General features: G+C 37.3%; 1 protein-coding gene across 1 annotated transcript in view; it reads right to left on the reverse strand.

The window, feature by feature from the left end:
- The window catches only part of PLCG2 (phospholipase C gamma 2), a 60,805-nt gene that overhangs the window by 11,125 nt on the left and 34,088 nt on the right, over positions 1–15,592 (reverse strand). Inside the window, exons 14-25 of the mRNA XM_085306471.1 lie at positions 13,951–14,055; positions 13,648–13,737; positions 12,442–12,620; positions 11,435–11,635; positions 10,025–10,144; positions 8,507–8,687; positions 7,059–7,127; positions 5,799–5,908; positions 4,906–5,002; positions 3,933–3,999; positions 3,500–3,657; positions 792–894 (exon numbers count right to left, since the gene is read on the reverse strand). Of these exons, the coding sequence (XP_085162597.1) occupies positions 792–894; positions 3,500–3,657; positions 3,933–3,999; positions 4,906–5,002; positions 5,799–5,908; positions 7,059–7,127; positions 8,507–8,687; positions 10,025–10,144; positions 11,435–11,635; positions 12,442–12,620; positions 13,648–13,737; positions 13,951–14,055 (1,480 nt within the window). The remainder of the gene's footprint in view (positions 1–791; positions 895–3,499; positions 3,658–3,932; positions 4,000–4,905; positions 5,003–5,798; positions 5,909–7,058; positions 7,128–8,506; positions 8,688–10,024; positions 10,145–11,434; positions 11,636–12,441; positions 12,621–13,647; positions 13,738–13,950; positions 14,056–15,592) is intronic.

Here is a 15,592-nt window from a genome sequence, read left to right on the forward strand (position 1 = left end):
CAGCAGCAATGACAAAAGCTGGAACAAGAAGTACCTTTCCAGTGTCAGATTTCACACCGCACTTACACAGACCTCATTTCTCATTTATATTAATAAGTCTACAGACCATTCCAATAGCTTACGAGTCCTTCCATAAATGGCAGACAGGTCCTTACAGTAAAATTATATAGCGCAAAAATAAATCTATCTTAAGAGTTTACAAATCATGAGTGTTCAGCTACAGTTTCTCATCTCAAAAAAGTCAGTTGACAGGTAACTAGTGAGCGTCCCTATGAACGTCACTGAGAGGGTGTCTCTGGTTAACTCAATTGGAAATTTGTGACAGTTTCAAAATACATCCTCTTCTAAAGCCTCCTTGTTAAACGAAACCCACTGACCTTGAGAAGCTTCCTCATCTCTGTTACCGTGATTTTACTAACTGCAAAAATTCAACTTTATGGAAAATGAAAATTGGGGTAAGTTCTCAATTGTTCCCGTCTCATTATGGTATTTTGTTCCTCTGTCTCTCATTTCAGTAATTTGATCTACATTTGGTCTCACACGTAAACGTTAACAGTTTGAGATGTATGCTCAAAACAGTTCTTATAAACCACTAGCTTTTATCTGACATTTTATAATATGAATAGCATCAAGATCTCTCTAGCGTGCAATTCCAAATTTCACTGAAAACCACATGGGTGAGACAATTTTATTTTCTAGTACATAATTTATTTTCTGTTCTAACATTTCAGCTAATACCTATAGACATTAATAGAGAAGGTAGAGTTCAGATGTAGTATTAAAGAGATCACCTAAATTGTCCTTGGTTTTGCTTGTTGGCTTGCAGTAGATTACCAAATCAGATAATTCAATAGCGATTAATTGATTCTTTTCCCAGTACTTCCTCCTGTTCTCCTGTAAAATTTAACAAAGTTTAACATTATAGCTATTCCAAGCATAATGGTACCGTAACTCCAGGGTATACTCTAAGGAAATGACAAAGTTAATACATGCTTTCTTGCACCAATTCCTATTTGACACTTTAGACACTTGCATACATGTGATGTATTTTAAAATTCAATTTGGAGAAAAGATTAATCAAATCTTTTTCTAAGGCAACTGTTTCTAAGGCAACTTTTTTGGGGGAGGAGRAGTCCTATAGTATTTTTAGTTAAGTTCTTCAACCTACACTGCTGAAGTCTGCACACACACAAAAAAATGCAAATTTTAGTGAAGTTTCTCTCTATTTATTTACAATCTTGATCAGGACTCAAGTCTTCCTATTAACTCCCAAAAGTCTAAATTCAAACACTATGAGCATTGTTCCAGTAGTTCCCTATTCTCACAGCAAACCAGCAATATTAGTATGGAAAAATCACATGCAGTCACATAGGCATCACCAGTAATAACCACTATCTCTCTCCATATTTACAAGTACCTGCAATGAAAGCTGAGCAAAAGTTCTTGCTATCAGGGACTGGAAGCTACTGAAATCAGTGAACTTGTACTGAGTAGAGAGATTTTGGCAGGAGGCTTTTAAGACATAAAAAGGATTACAGGATAGAACATGTCAGAAAAGTCACATACTGAACAGTTACTAGGATTGGTACAATAGGTTATGAAGTAGCAGTCATTAAGAAACCTTCCAAAAGAATTCCTTCAACAGGATGAAGAAAAAAAGAAAAAAAGAAAAAAAGAAAAAAAGAAAAAAAAAGCAGCAGCTAGGGAGCCATACATTTCCAGAAGAAGTCACTGAAACAGAGATACACTGAAGTATAAGAAAAGCAAAGAGGAACACAGCATTAAGATTTGAAACAGCCTTGGGAAAAAAAAATGCAAACGTTAACTCCGTCATACTTAGTGTTCCATCGCCTTTGCTCAATAGCGAGCAGTGCTCTCACTAGCAAAGGCACTTCCAGATGCCATGAACCCATCTTTCGACATAACTCTAGTGATAGTCAAGGAGAGCCAGCAATGAACAACTGTCCCTGGGAGAATGGCAAATATTAGTATTAAACAGAGGTGACAAAGTACATAAAGCTTAGATAGTTTTATTTTTAGCGTACAATGGACACAGCCCAAAAGTAAACTGATAAAGTGCCTGTACCACATTGTGGCATTGTGCTGATTCACTATGCCTTTTCCTTCCCCAAAATACAGACTGTACTGGCAAAAAAGGCTTTTCCTTTTCTTTTTCCCCTTCCCATGCAGCAGTCTATAATGTGAACTTTCAAGATGCCACGCTGTGAGAAAATCCTGCTGATTGACAGAAATGAGTTTTAGAGCATCTTTGAATACAGACTACTTAATGTTCCTCTAACTACACAGAGGGAGAAAAAGCTGCCAAGCTCCTGAACAGCCATTGATATATCATGAAAAACATTCCATTTAGAGACACTTCTTCTAGGTCATGTTTCTCTTTGTCTCATTTTTATTTCTGACAAAAACCTGGCATTAGAACCAGCTCTGTCCTCCCCCAACGATAGGTTAACAGCTCCTGTTGTTTCTTCCCCTACTGAAATTACAGTCCTCTGCTTGCGTCACCAACTTGTTTGCTATAAATACAATTCTGATGACCCTCAAAGCACTATCACTCCAGATGAAGGATAAACAGCACAAGGCAAGAAGAAAMTAGAACATATTTTGCATCATTCATATGACCCAGTTAATAATAAAATGCGAATAAAAACAACAAAGGAAAGAGTATACTTAAGTATACTTAAGTCATCATAAAGGCTTTTTGGTAATATCAAAGACTTTAAATACTAGAAAAAAGGACGGAGAAGTAAATTAATACATCAGAGCATGAACAGCAGGTCCTGAGGAATGTCCTTTTTTATGCAGCAGTAATGGTATATGGACACAGAAGCTAAGCTTAGGGAGAATCCTCTAATTCTGAAACGAGCATTTATAAAGACTGCTGGTGAAAAACTTGCAAATCCAGAATTGGGCCATTAGTTACAAATATATAAAAATACTTGCCAAAAAATTCCCTTTTAGTGCCATTGCATTCACTGAACAGTAAAGTAAGCAGATAGAATTAAGAAGAGTTTAGGCAAAGGCAGCTCATATTTCACATATACTCACTAGTGGATTCACAACTCTGGACARAACAGTCCGAGATCTGAATTTCTTCTGCTTATCACTAGGATTGCACCAGTRTTATCAGGTGTAAAACAGTAATGGAATCTACTTTGTACTACTACGTATACTTCTCCAATGAGGTGCAGAGTGCAACACAGACAGTACTCTGCTGAAAAACTCCTGTTAACATGAAAACAAAACTTTCTGATGACTGGTGCTCTGCTAATTTATGCAGCATTCCCAAAGAATTTAGGGAACATGATTCATGGTATCAATAAAATGAACAGACTAGCAGCCATATGCAAGAGAGTTTAGGATCAGGCTTTAGCAAGATTCATAACTGCCATAACAGTATATGGCAGCTAAAGATCAATTCTAATCTAAATTTATAGCATTACATTATGAAAGCCAGCAATAGGATATATTTTATCAATACCTCTTCCGCAGTTTTCCATGTGATTTCACGGATACTTTGGTACCACTCAAATAGTTCTTCTACTTTATCAGTTGCAAACTCAACAGGGGGATCTTCTGGATTCTTGGGTTCCAGAACGAAGACAAAAGGCTTTTTGTGTTTCCCTTGTGCCATTTTCACTGTTGGACAACACAGTAGCAGGAGGTTTATACCAAAATCCAACAGTTCTTCACATTGCAGTAAGCAATCAGTGTTGCTGATTTATCACAATAGATAATGTTAAAGCTCTGATTATTGTAATAAATCTCCTATGGGGCTGAACACTTGATTCATTAAGTTTCATCATATTATTTGTATTTAAGTCAGTTCCACAAAATCCTTCCTGCTAAACAGAAAAGAGACCTATTCAATGCAAAAGGCTCAGGAGTCCATGCATAAGCATCAGAATACATACCAACATTGTACGTATTGAGTACCAGTATTCCACGACACAGAGAGCCCAATGGATTGTCCTCGATAATCTGTGAAAAACAATGGTTTTAATTTGACCCTCAGTCTTCTCCTCTTGAGCGAATATGCACAGAACAATTAACAAAAATTAACAAATACACACCATTAAATTCAACCATAGTTTCACTGAAAATATGCCCACTGTAATGTTTAAAAGTCAGTTTCCATTTCAAGAATTTCTCATTCTGAGAAATAGAAGATAGCCTCAACAGTGAGAGTCAAAACAGRGAGTGCAGTTTCTGTCCTGACATAACTGCACGTTTTCTAGTCTGTTTTAAAGCTACAATAACCAGAAAGAATGAAAATATTTAATGCAAGTATTTTCCTCCAAAGACTCCAAGCAAACTCTTAGAAGGGATCATGTACAATGAAAGTATTCAACATGTTATTTTTAAAACCTCCATATGTCAAAACTGCTTACTATGTGTTTTTGTTAAACAGATCTTTGCCTAAGACTTTGGACTAGATTTTTAGATACTTTTGGCATCCAGGATAGGGTTAGTTATGYACAAAAGTAGATAATAGAGCATGGAAATAGCTAGAAAAATGTGTCTGTGCATCCAGAATACCCACTTGCAAACATCTAAGCAGTAATTACAAACGCAAATTAGTTACAAGTTTCAGATATATTATTGTTTCCCTAAGTTACCTGAAAAATCTAACCTGGTATGATTTTCATCAGCAGGAAACATTTATAACCTCCTAAACGCCCATCACATCAGTTATCTCCTTAAGTATCCGTGACGGAAACCCTGCCAAACATACCTAACAGCATAGAGAACAGCAAAGAATGCATTAATTTCTCTATTCTGTGTTCTCTCAAACACAGCATGCACAGTCATAATTCCATAAACCAGACTTCCACTGTCAGCAGGCAGCATCTTCTAGGGAAACAGCAGACAAAGCTTGAATCTTACCTGGCTTTCAAGCTCAGCAGAATTAGCAGATGACATGTCTTCAACATAATTTGATGGAAAATAGTGTTGTACTTTTTCTCCATAATCCCCCTTCCACCTGAAATTAAAACAAAAAAGAACAGAGAGAGAAGAAACAAAGATCTTCAATAGATCATTAGTGAAGCAATAATTCTCAAGAAATTGGATATTAATACCCAATACTAGCTTGCCTAGTTGGCTATCATCAAAACAAAAGTGATAGAGCAGCTAAAAGCTCYAACAATGTGATCATTAACAGGTGATTTCAGAGAGATTACAACTACTGTAAACTGGAATTTAAGATTTAAGAGGCTTTTCCCTCCTCCAGTACTAAAAATACTATCATGTGGTTGATAGTCCTGCAGAAACTATAGGGAAACATTAGATTCCCAAGCATTCTAAGCAACTGGGAAAACAGCTAAGAAAGAAAACCAATTAGAAAAGCAGAYCATACAATAATTAATAAACAAACAAACAAAAACAAAAACCATACTTTGCTCCTTAAGAAGTACTATATAGAGCAAGGAAGGAAATAGTAATGATGACAATGATAATAGACRCCTGACTTCCCAGAAAAAACAAGTGTTCAGGAAGGATGAATGGAAGGACAAGTGCTGGATACACTGCRATATGGAGACTCTACCAGGCTGAGGTTATTGCTGTAGGGTAAGACAATGGAAAGGACATGAAAGGAAACCTGAGGTTGGGTTTTTTTGGTTTTGTTTAATATGCTGACATTAAGATTCATAAGGCCACAGCTCATAAGTGGCAATTGGGTAATAGGCAAGGAGTTTAAGAACTACTACTCAAAACTGATCTTTTTTTCTCCTTAGTAAGTCACTAAAAGTTCTCCTAAGAGGAATGTTTGTCCTTACCAGCCTCCAGTCTCCTTTGTGACATTATGAATTAGAGCCCCTCGGCAGAAGCTCAGTTCATCACTTCTTTTGGCTCTGTAGTCATATAAGGCTTTCACTGTTCTCTGAGGCTTTAAGAGAAACAAAGAAAAGAGGTCAGGACAGGGGAAAGGTCATAAAATGATCAATAATATGATCTTTAAGGGGGGGGTGGAATTAGATCTGTTTTTTCTTATGAAACTCAGAAAGCTTAACACTAAAGTTCCAGAGTGACATCTATTGGCAGAAAGAAGCAAGTGATGCTACTTAACAGCTATTTTTCAAGTATCAGCTGGAAAAACAAAACAAAACAAAAAAAAACAAAAAAAACTTTCTTTCATGGGTGGTACAACGTAATTAGGATAGAAGAAAAACAGTGAGCAAAGCTCACAACAGTGAGCTCTATCTTTGTTACCTGTATTCAGACAAATTTGGAGCTTGCAGGCTTAGATGCAGTTTAAAAGCCTCCTCTTCAAAACCACATCAGCTATCTAACTGGTCTAATTTCCTTTAGGAAAAACTCCAGTTTTAACAAGACAAGAAATTTCTTTATCTCAAATTTACTACTAACCAAATTATTCAGTAACAACAAATTCATTAGTCAAAAAAGACTAAGAAGAATTTATAGGTGAGCTTTTGTGAGAAATTAGAAGCAGATAGGCTCTAACAAAAATTAGACACATACAGACGTTTGCTGTGCCTCTCGTTTGTAAAACATTATATACTAACCAAAGACACCCCTTTTATACAGAAAACACAATGCAAATCTGCAAATCCGTTCATGCAAGCAAGCCACTTTTGCTAGTAAAATTCTCAAAATTTTATGCACAAATAGCAGTGCTCATTAACAAATACACTCAGGGTTTACGCATTGTAGTCTATTTCCATGAAGATGTGGCATCCTCAGATTGAATCTCGTCTTTAGCTAATTAATTTCTGGGCACATCTGCATAAGCATGCATGCCAAATCAAATCACCTGCATAGACTCAATAGCAAAGTGCCTGATTTTATAGTATAGGCAAGTCAATATAGGATTTTTACAAAGAAAATACGTGTGCGCAAATTTCAAAGAGATACTGGGAAAAAGTCACACTCTTTATAGTTCTGCTACCCAGCCCTCCATAAATCAAGCAGACTAACACTTATCCTTTTTTGTTACTGCTAGCAGGAAATCGACAAACAATTATCATCTTTTCAGAAGCCTACGAGAAAGTGTGAAGAATATCCTTCCTTAAGCATACCACTGCCGGGGTGATTTCACTGGGTTCCACGTACATCTTGACATCATAGAGGGAATTAATATCTTTTTCCTTAAAAAACAAAATAAAGTTACAAGAATTAAAAATTATAAAAATACGCACTGTCAACATAACAAAAATTCCTTGTAGAAACTACCTTTCTGACAATACTCGGGCAAACAGAAGAGAAGGGAAGCCAGACACCTATGTTATGCTCCTTTCTACAGTTGAACTCGCAACTTTGGCTTGCCATTTAACCTGTCTAAGCCTCAATATAATCAACATTGAAACACAGTGAAACAGCAATACTTCACAAAGGCATCTCTTAATTCATCAAATGCTTACAAACAGCTTTGAGATTATGAGCATCATTCTGTGTGCAGAAGAGGAAGACAATACACACATTAGATTTCTGTGCTACAATAGTAGCACTTCAGTTCCAATAGTGGTTTCACTATTAAACAAAAATCCTAAAACATGAGAAGTTGTTTCAATATACACAGTCATGCTTTTCTTTTTTCATCCTCTCCTTGTGTTCCCAATTGGATATGGTCCTACAATACAGAACCCTAACTATAAGCAATACTATCAAAAATCATGATGTCTAAAAATCCCTTCAATCCCTTTTCGTCTCCCTAGAAAAAACAAACTCTGATTTCCTCAAAGACGCCAAATTTGTTTCTCCTGCAGTTTTTAACAGACATATACTTGAAAACAGAATAGAGCATCTCATRCTTTCCAAATGCCAGTTAGCTCAGTAAAGCCTGATCTTGTCAAAAAAATACATCCATCCAGAAAGCAGACATCTACTCTATGCTAATTATCTGGGCTCCTTGTCTAGTCAATGGACAAAGATAGGTACTTCTTGAGGAAATTTTCCTCGTGCTTATCTCAAACAGTGAGCCTTCGAAGGTACCACTCGCTTCTTAACACAAAAGAGAGCTAAGACAGCATCTCCAAGATGCTTACAGTGAGGTGAGACAAATGTCACTAAGTCCTGGTGGGGAGGTGCAGTAGAATTCTTCATTTTTTCTGAAATGCTTAGTGACTAGCATCTGCGCRATCATTTTAAGATCTATGCCAACTCCAGCAATAGAAGACAAGGCCAACTATGATTGAGGCTATTACCAAAAACTCATTTTACAGCAGAGTGGCAACCCCCAGTTTCACTGGGCAGCTTTTCCAGTTGAATTATGAGGAAGACAGGAGTTTAAACATAAACAAAAGCTGAAACACTTTACACTTCAGGTACCTCTAACACCTTGCAAGAGAAGTCAGTGTAACCATTCCTGTCTTGAAGGCAAGAAAACTGAGGCACAGACTGAAACTATCTGCCTTAGCTCCCCAGGAGGTCAGTTATGATAGCCAAAACTGATTCCAAGTCTCCCAAGTCTAGACGTGGAATTTTGTCCTCTACAGCAACAGCCACTCAAACAAAGACCATCACTGACCGTGCTGTAGCGCTCCAGTAGCTCCTCAGTCACTGGGTAACGCAATTTCATTTTCCTGTACAGTGGATGCTTCTCATAGTATGTTACCAGCTCGACTAAACTTTCAAAATAGGCTGATGTTCCAAGCACAAAGTGGCGGCCCTCTTGCTGAATTCGGAAGTGCTTCACTTTCCCCTCAGCTCTGTAAAATAAGTTTAGGTGCTGTAAACATGCTGGTCCTCATCCCAGTGAAATCTCCACTGCTGCAAACCAGACCATAACCGCTTTGTGCTTCTTTTCCCAAAGCTTCATTATATTCATGAACATTCATATTTTTCTGCAATGTACAGAGCCTTGGGCTAAACCCACATGTTTGCCTACATTAAATTTCCCTACCTTTTTCCCCCTCTATACAAAAGTTTCTTGTCATTTTCTGAAAAATTACCAGAGACTAAAAAAAAGTCTCTGGTAAGATTCAGAATCCTTCTGAAATTCACTGTTGCTGATCTACAGTTGTTCCTAAGCAATAAGACACATTCTCCTCAACACTGAATAGCTATTTTTTCCCTATGTCCTTTCTGATAACTTCAGCAATCAACTTTGCAAAAAAAAAAAAAATTTTTTTCTTGTGTTTAAACACAAGATTCATACTTTCACTGATGACAGTAAAGCCATCTACTAACAACCTTTCTACCCAAAGAAGATTCCTGCATACTTTCCAAATTTGTTTGGAACTTCTTGTTTTCCACTTACTGTGAAATGGTTTAGTTGAGATTCTGCAGCTCAACAGACTCCAATATTTACCTTGCTAACAGCAGAAAGATTAAAACCAAAACCTGCAGTGAACTGGGTAATTCTGGACATCTTCAATTCACAGTAAGATATGCAAGTAAGAGAAAACAAGTATTTGCTTTCCAAAGCAATTTTATACATYGCAGAAAGATGCATTTTTAAAGAAACCTAACTTGATTTGAAGGCACAATGGAGACTACCACAATTCTATGTATTTTATTAATGTTGCTACAAGAACCATAGTTTTAAAAAAATATTTCCCCTGGCAAGAAAAACTCACAAGTAGATAGAAAACAGTTTCATTTTAACAGATATTGAATGAACTTCTGTCAGTTATTGGACAGGGTAGGATTCCTACKACAGGGTAAGATTCCTAGGGAATAAGGATTTAGAATCACTGCTGCATCAGCACCAAAAGCTTCAATAGCACCCTGTAGTAGTGAGCTTCAAGCAAGTGAAAAAGGGCCATACACAGGTCCACATAGGAGAAAAGGGATAGTTAGCACACATATTTGTTTTTATAAATAAGTACGCAGGTTTATTCTGGTCACAAATCAACTGTTGTGCATATTCTCACACATTTTGCCCCCATATGCATCTACTGTCAAGATGCAATCAACCATGCAATCATTCTAATTTGACAAGCAGGATTTTCATGACTCTGGAAAGATCACAGTACTTTTTAAATGAGAAAAACAGAACACTGTGGACCTTGTAGGTAATGTGGTCATATCCATCTTTTCTTACCTGAAAGTCATGGCAAATGAATCTGGTTCATCCCTCTTTCTGATTAGAAAGGCACCATCTCGAGGAATTCGCATCAACATGTCTTCTGCCTCTCCCCGACTCAGGTTACTATAATACCAACTACAAAGGTTAAAATCAAAATGGACAAAAGATTACAAAGCTGGTCAAACGTCATTCAGTAAGAAGAGGCAGTGTTACTAGCACTAGAGTCTCAAACATTACAAGAAAAATTATGCATTATATCTCCCCCTTCCTGCCACCTGTGATAGCAGTTATTACAAAACATGGCAGCTTATTTGAGACAAAACCATCAAGAAGATACCATAACATCTTGCTTCCTTAAAAGAATAAAACATAAATTAGTATTTCTTCCTAAAACAAAGGCACTGGATCCTGCTTTTAGTCCATCATTCTGTTTTCTGTAGTTGATTCAGAGTTTTAACATAGTAGATATAAGGAGAAGCCCAAATACAGACAAGAGAAAACACCAGGCATTCAAATTGTTTGATTCAGACCTTGATTCCATCTCTCACTCTAAGGATGAACCTTGTGTAAGGTGGCTTCAGTGAAGGTATGACCACTTATACTGGCAGTACACTCCCACCTCCACAGAAAAGTTGAAAAACTAATCCTTAAACTGTTCCCTCCCCTCATACTGGCTTCAACAGTCAGCTATGGGTGGCCAGCTTTTTTTCCTGGAACCCAAACAAGGTTCCAGGAAAAAAAGAAATTTGAATTCAGGTATGTGATTTCACATTGAAAAGGAGATTTCCTTTTTCTGACTGCAGAGGAAACAGAACAAAAGGCAGTGTCTGCACAGCGTTCTGCCAGCAAACAAGAGCAAGTTCTGCCCAGAATCCACATCTGGCAAACACCAGCTGGAAATAAAAACCAAGCTACGCTGTTTCTTACCAGCATGGGACAAGTTACTCTAACCAGCTCTGACAGAAGTGAGGTGGAGGGGAGGATTAAGGAAACATAACTCAGCTTGGGCTCACCACTCCAGTAATAGTTTCCACACGGCACAGACCATGACCACTTARTTGCCAGACCACAGCCATCTACTAAATATCTAATCCACCCTGCTGGGCATCGTAAACCACTAAGCAGAGAAGTAAGGAATTAGCACACTTTCAAAACATTACAGTTCTCACTGATCTTCACAACCGCCAACAGCAAATTGCTTTCCCAGAGGCTGTTCCCTGCTTTAACAGGCTCTCATAGAGTCAAGGCTCTTGCTCAGTGTCTTTCAATGAAGCTTATTCCTACAACACATGTGAGCAAGTAAAACCTCAGGTGTGCTCCAGAACCTGGAGGAATTTTACAGGAAAAAAAAATCCAAGACCATTTAAGACAAACGCAAAGAACTCCAACTTAACAACCCAGGTGCTTGCCTTCTGCAGTACATACTCTTTAGTTTCATGAGGGCTGGGATTAGGCACAGCATCAGTCAGACGCAGTTCAAACTCAGCACATCGCAAGTGGGCTTCCTTGTAGTGTTGAATGAGATCATAGATGCTATCAAAAGTGAGGTTGTCCGTAAGGTAGTATTTCACGCTGTCCCCCTCGCCTGAAGAACGAATACGGCAGTGCTGGACTCTACCTGACCTCCTGAAGAAATGAAGGGAACAAGGAAAGGAAAGATAATGTAGAAGTTTTTCCTTTGAAGGGTTTCCTCATCCATCCATTGTTAACTCTGCTTGGTGAGTTTAGGAAAGGGCAAGAATCTTTGGCATCTCTTAAAACAACCAAAGAGAAGGGGGAAAAAAAGCATAGGACAAAAACTAATAACTTTCAACCCACAATGGTTTAAAACATAGCAAATGTTTACTGCAGAATTAGCTCAGACAACTCTCTGGCTCAGAAATCCATCTGATTTACTGTTACTCATAAAGTCCCAACCAGAAAAGTCACCAAAAATTCTTTATTCTTTTCCCTCCACAGGAATCCTTTTTCATTGAAAAGATCAATCTCTGATTAAAAAAAAAAAAAAAAGAAAAAGAAAAAGAAAGAAACGCTTATGAGACCACCTGTTCAGTATGGATACTAGTAATTTACTTTAAGATAAAAGACCAAATTTTGGCCCACTCATTGAACAGACAACAAATTCTGCATCCTGCCAGAGCACTAAGGGAGGAAAAAAAAAAAAAAAAAAAAAGGTAGAAATCAAACTGGTGAGTTCTCTCTTGATAATGCTAACACTTCAAATAAAGTCTGCTTGAACACAACGCACTATGCTTCCCTAAAATTTAATCTAGAAAGTTGTCTTTCAAATCCCCACCAATAACATTCTAGTAAAGACAGCAAGTCTTTATTCCTATTTCCTTGTTGTAAACGTACACTTACAAAACAGAGTTATTTTTGTGCAAAGTAAAATAAACAATGCCCATGTAAAATTTTTAAGACAATCACCATACCAGAATGACAATGTGCAATCATTAGGGAAAGCTTCACTTTCCCTAACTAGGAATGTTCCATCCTGGCCTCCCATTTCAGCACAATATTCCTGGAGCAGTTTCTCAGCAGTTGTCCTCCCCTCTTTCATTTTCCCATGGAACCACTTCTCTTTTAAGTGCAGTTCAGTACGTTTTACCTCCTAGACCAGAAGAGAAGAATTTCTATAGTCCACTTCTAATTTTATGGTTTTGATACAAAGTACCGCTTATTGATACAACCATCTCCTATTTCAGGATTTCAGCTTATATTTCACCACAAACTGTCCCTCTACAAATAAGCTGACCTCCTCTCTGAGGCAGTGCTCAACTTCAGCCCTGTTCAAGTACATAACCAACAGAACGCAAAAGAACGCAACAATGCAAACACTGGCTTCTATTTTATAAGCAAAGCAGCCTACTGCTAATCCAGAGAACTTCTATTCTGCTTTCTTCCCCCCTAAGAACTATCTGTGTACTTGCTTACACATCAATTATTCTACTAACATTAACATCTAGGTGAATGAGTATGTGGTTCCACACATGCAGAGAGAAAATCTCTGAACCATACACATATATGTGTATAAAAATAGGTTCATGAGAACGCATTGGCAAAGGCCCTTTTTAATTATTATTTGCGGATACGCTTATCTGAAACAGAGTCTCTACTATTTCAATAATATCAGCACCTKTAAACAGTGAAAAAATCTGAGAGGAAGAATTTGACTTTAAAAAGCTTCTTTAAAAGCTCACCTTCTCCATTTCATATTAAAGAGAAATGGATAACTATTCTCTTGATGTAGGCATCTCACTGCCATCAGCATTAGCATCTGCACCCCAAGAAGCAGATGAGGAAGCATGAAACTTTATTAGATTGATTTGAATACTTTAGTTGCATACAGACAGGAAATATAATTAACAGAGCACCTGACTATACGCTGAGTAAAGCTGTATCATTTTCTTCAAACTTGTTTCATGGAAGCAGAAAAGAACTTCTGTTCAGAAATCCCTAATAGAACAAATCTTTGTGTGGCTTCAGGCAGAAGAAAAACTCATTATAAAGCTTTCAAAACTAGTGACTTTAGAAGACTAGTTTTAGTTTCTTCAATCTAACAATTGCATAGAAACCCTAGAGTAACCATCTCCGTAATCAGGRAAAGGAATACACTTAAACAACAAAACAGTCATCACCTTTGATGAATCTTCATCAGCATTCTGTTCAATGTCATCACTGAATGAAAGCTTTTCATCAGCAATAGCGCAGTAGTGCCGAGTCCATTTCTAGAAGTTAAGACATATTAAAACTATTACCAATAACAGTCAAACACACTAATTACAATTTCCAACAAGGTCTAACAACAAAGTTTCTTCTTGCCCTCACTCATAYCAGTTCAAGTGAGGGTATTACTTACAAAAATATTGATAACATTCATATGCAGCTCTGATATTACACATYCTAATAACAAATTGTTGCAAATGTCACATAAATTCTACCTGTTCTATTGTATCCCACATGTAAAGTTCTCCTTGTTGCTTCTTCTCTTCCTTCTTGTCTTCCAGGTTCACATCAATGTCTCCTTTTGGCCCCAGCTTCTTATGCTTTAAAAAAGTGTATAAAATTAGTCAAACTATCTCAGCGTAACTCAGTATTATTGGAAGTAATTTCCCTCCATTGCCACCCTTCTTCTGTTACTACCACAAAAAATACCATTTCCACAAGGCTTTACATAATAGGGGTGGAATTTATTGGCTCAAGATTTAAAACTCATGCTAAAGATTCAAAATTTAGTAGAGGTATCATTCAAGCAATGAGGAAACAACTGTGTTGATAAGAGCTCGCATTCTTCAGAGGACAGAAAACACMAAGTGATGTTTGTCTAACAAAAAGTAAGGCTAAAACAAGAATCACRCTGAAGAGGAGGACATAGTTCTCCTCCATAGGAAGGAGAACAAGTTCTACTTTGTTCTCCTCCCTACATTTAAAGCCCTAACTTAGGCAGAATATTACAACTCCTGTAGAAACAGAGAAGAGGTAAATTCAGGAAAGACCTTGGCTCTGTCACACAACTCATGCAACATCTATGCAGCAGTGTGAAGGATACTAGAAGGATGGAAGAAAGGGTAGGCTACTGCAAAGCCAGAACAGTGTCAGTGCTTGCAGGAGAGGGATGACAACTATCAATTCACAGCTGCTGAACTGCATGTTTTTGGGGGGGCAGGACACAGTTTGCTTGACAGAAAAATATAGGCTGGTATCCCAAAGAAGTAGAGTTGCTGTGTCCTGTGTAACAACTGCCATAACACACCGAATAAAGTCCTCCGTTACAACAATAACAGACTAGACAATTTAGACCATCCCAATTCATCAGTGAAAACTTTATGACAGGACAKGACAGGAAGGAGCAAACAGAACAAGTTATAAAAGCCCACAAAGCTAATTCTTGCAGAAAAGGTTGAACAAATTAAATGGCTATAGTTGGACTATTCTGAAAGCAGACTTTAAAAGGAGAACCAGGTTGGTCACAGCACAGAGACCAAAATAGTTAAGAACGATTCTTGTTGCAATTTCGCAATTTCATTATTATAAAAGCATTCTTTCTTTAAAAAGTACGCAGGTAATGTTTGTAACCAATCAATGTTCTTTCAAATATGCTAGCTGGTATTTAAATATAGGTTGGAACAGAAAGATGCAAGGTATGTGAAAAGGCAAGACTCAGCAAAGTCCCCCTTTAAAGTACTCATGATGAATAGTAGTTCAAGGGGTTAAAAGTCAAACTTCAAATACTTAATCATGGGATTAATCCACTCATAGCTAGTAGTCCTTAAATATATTCAGTTCTGCACACCTTACTGTAGGAAGATTCCAATCTTACAGCCTTATCTGCAAAAAAAATATCACAGGCACCTAAAGCAAGAGTCGCCTCTGACTGCTTACAGACAACATTTTCCAAACAAAAGTCAAACAAGACAACTAGCTCACCAACAGGAGCTGTCTATTTGTAAAGACTCTTCAATGCTCTTTTAGTATAAGAATGATATTCATACAGGTGTTCTCTAGTGCAGAGTCACTGTAATTTGTTATTCCTTTAAAACAGCTCTGCCTTTTTTTTTTTTTTTTTTTTTTTTTTTTTTTTTT

This window comes from Rhea americana, unplaced genomic scaffold, assembly GCF_003343005.1.
Source record: "Rhea americana isolate MKP2758 unplaced genomic scaffold, rheAme1 scaffold_24, whole genome shotgun sequence".
In the NCBI taxonomy this organism is placed as follows: domain Eukaryota; kingdom Metazoa; phylum Chordata; class Aves; order Rheiformes; family Rheidae; genus Rhea; species Rhea americana.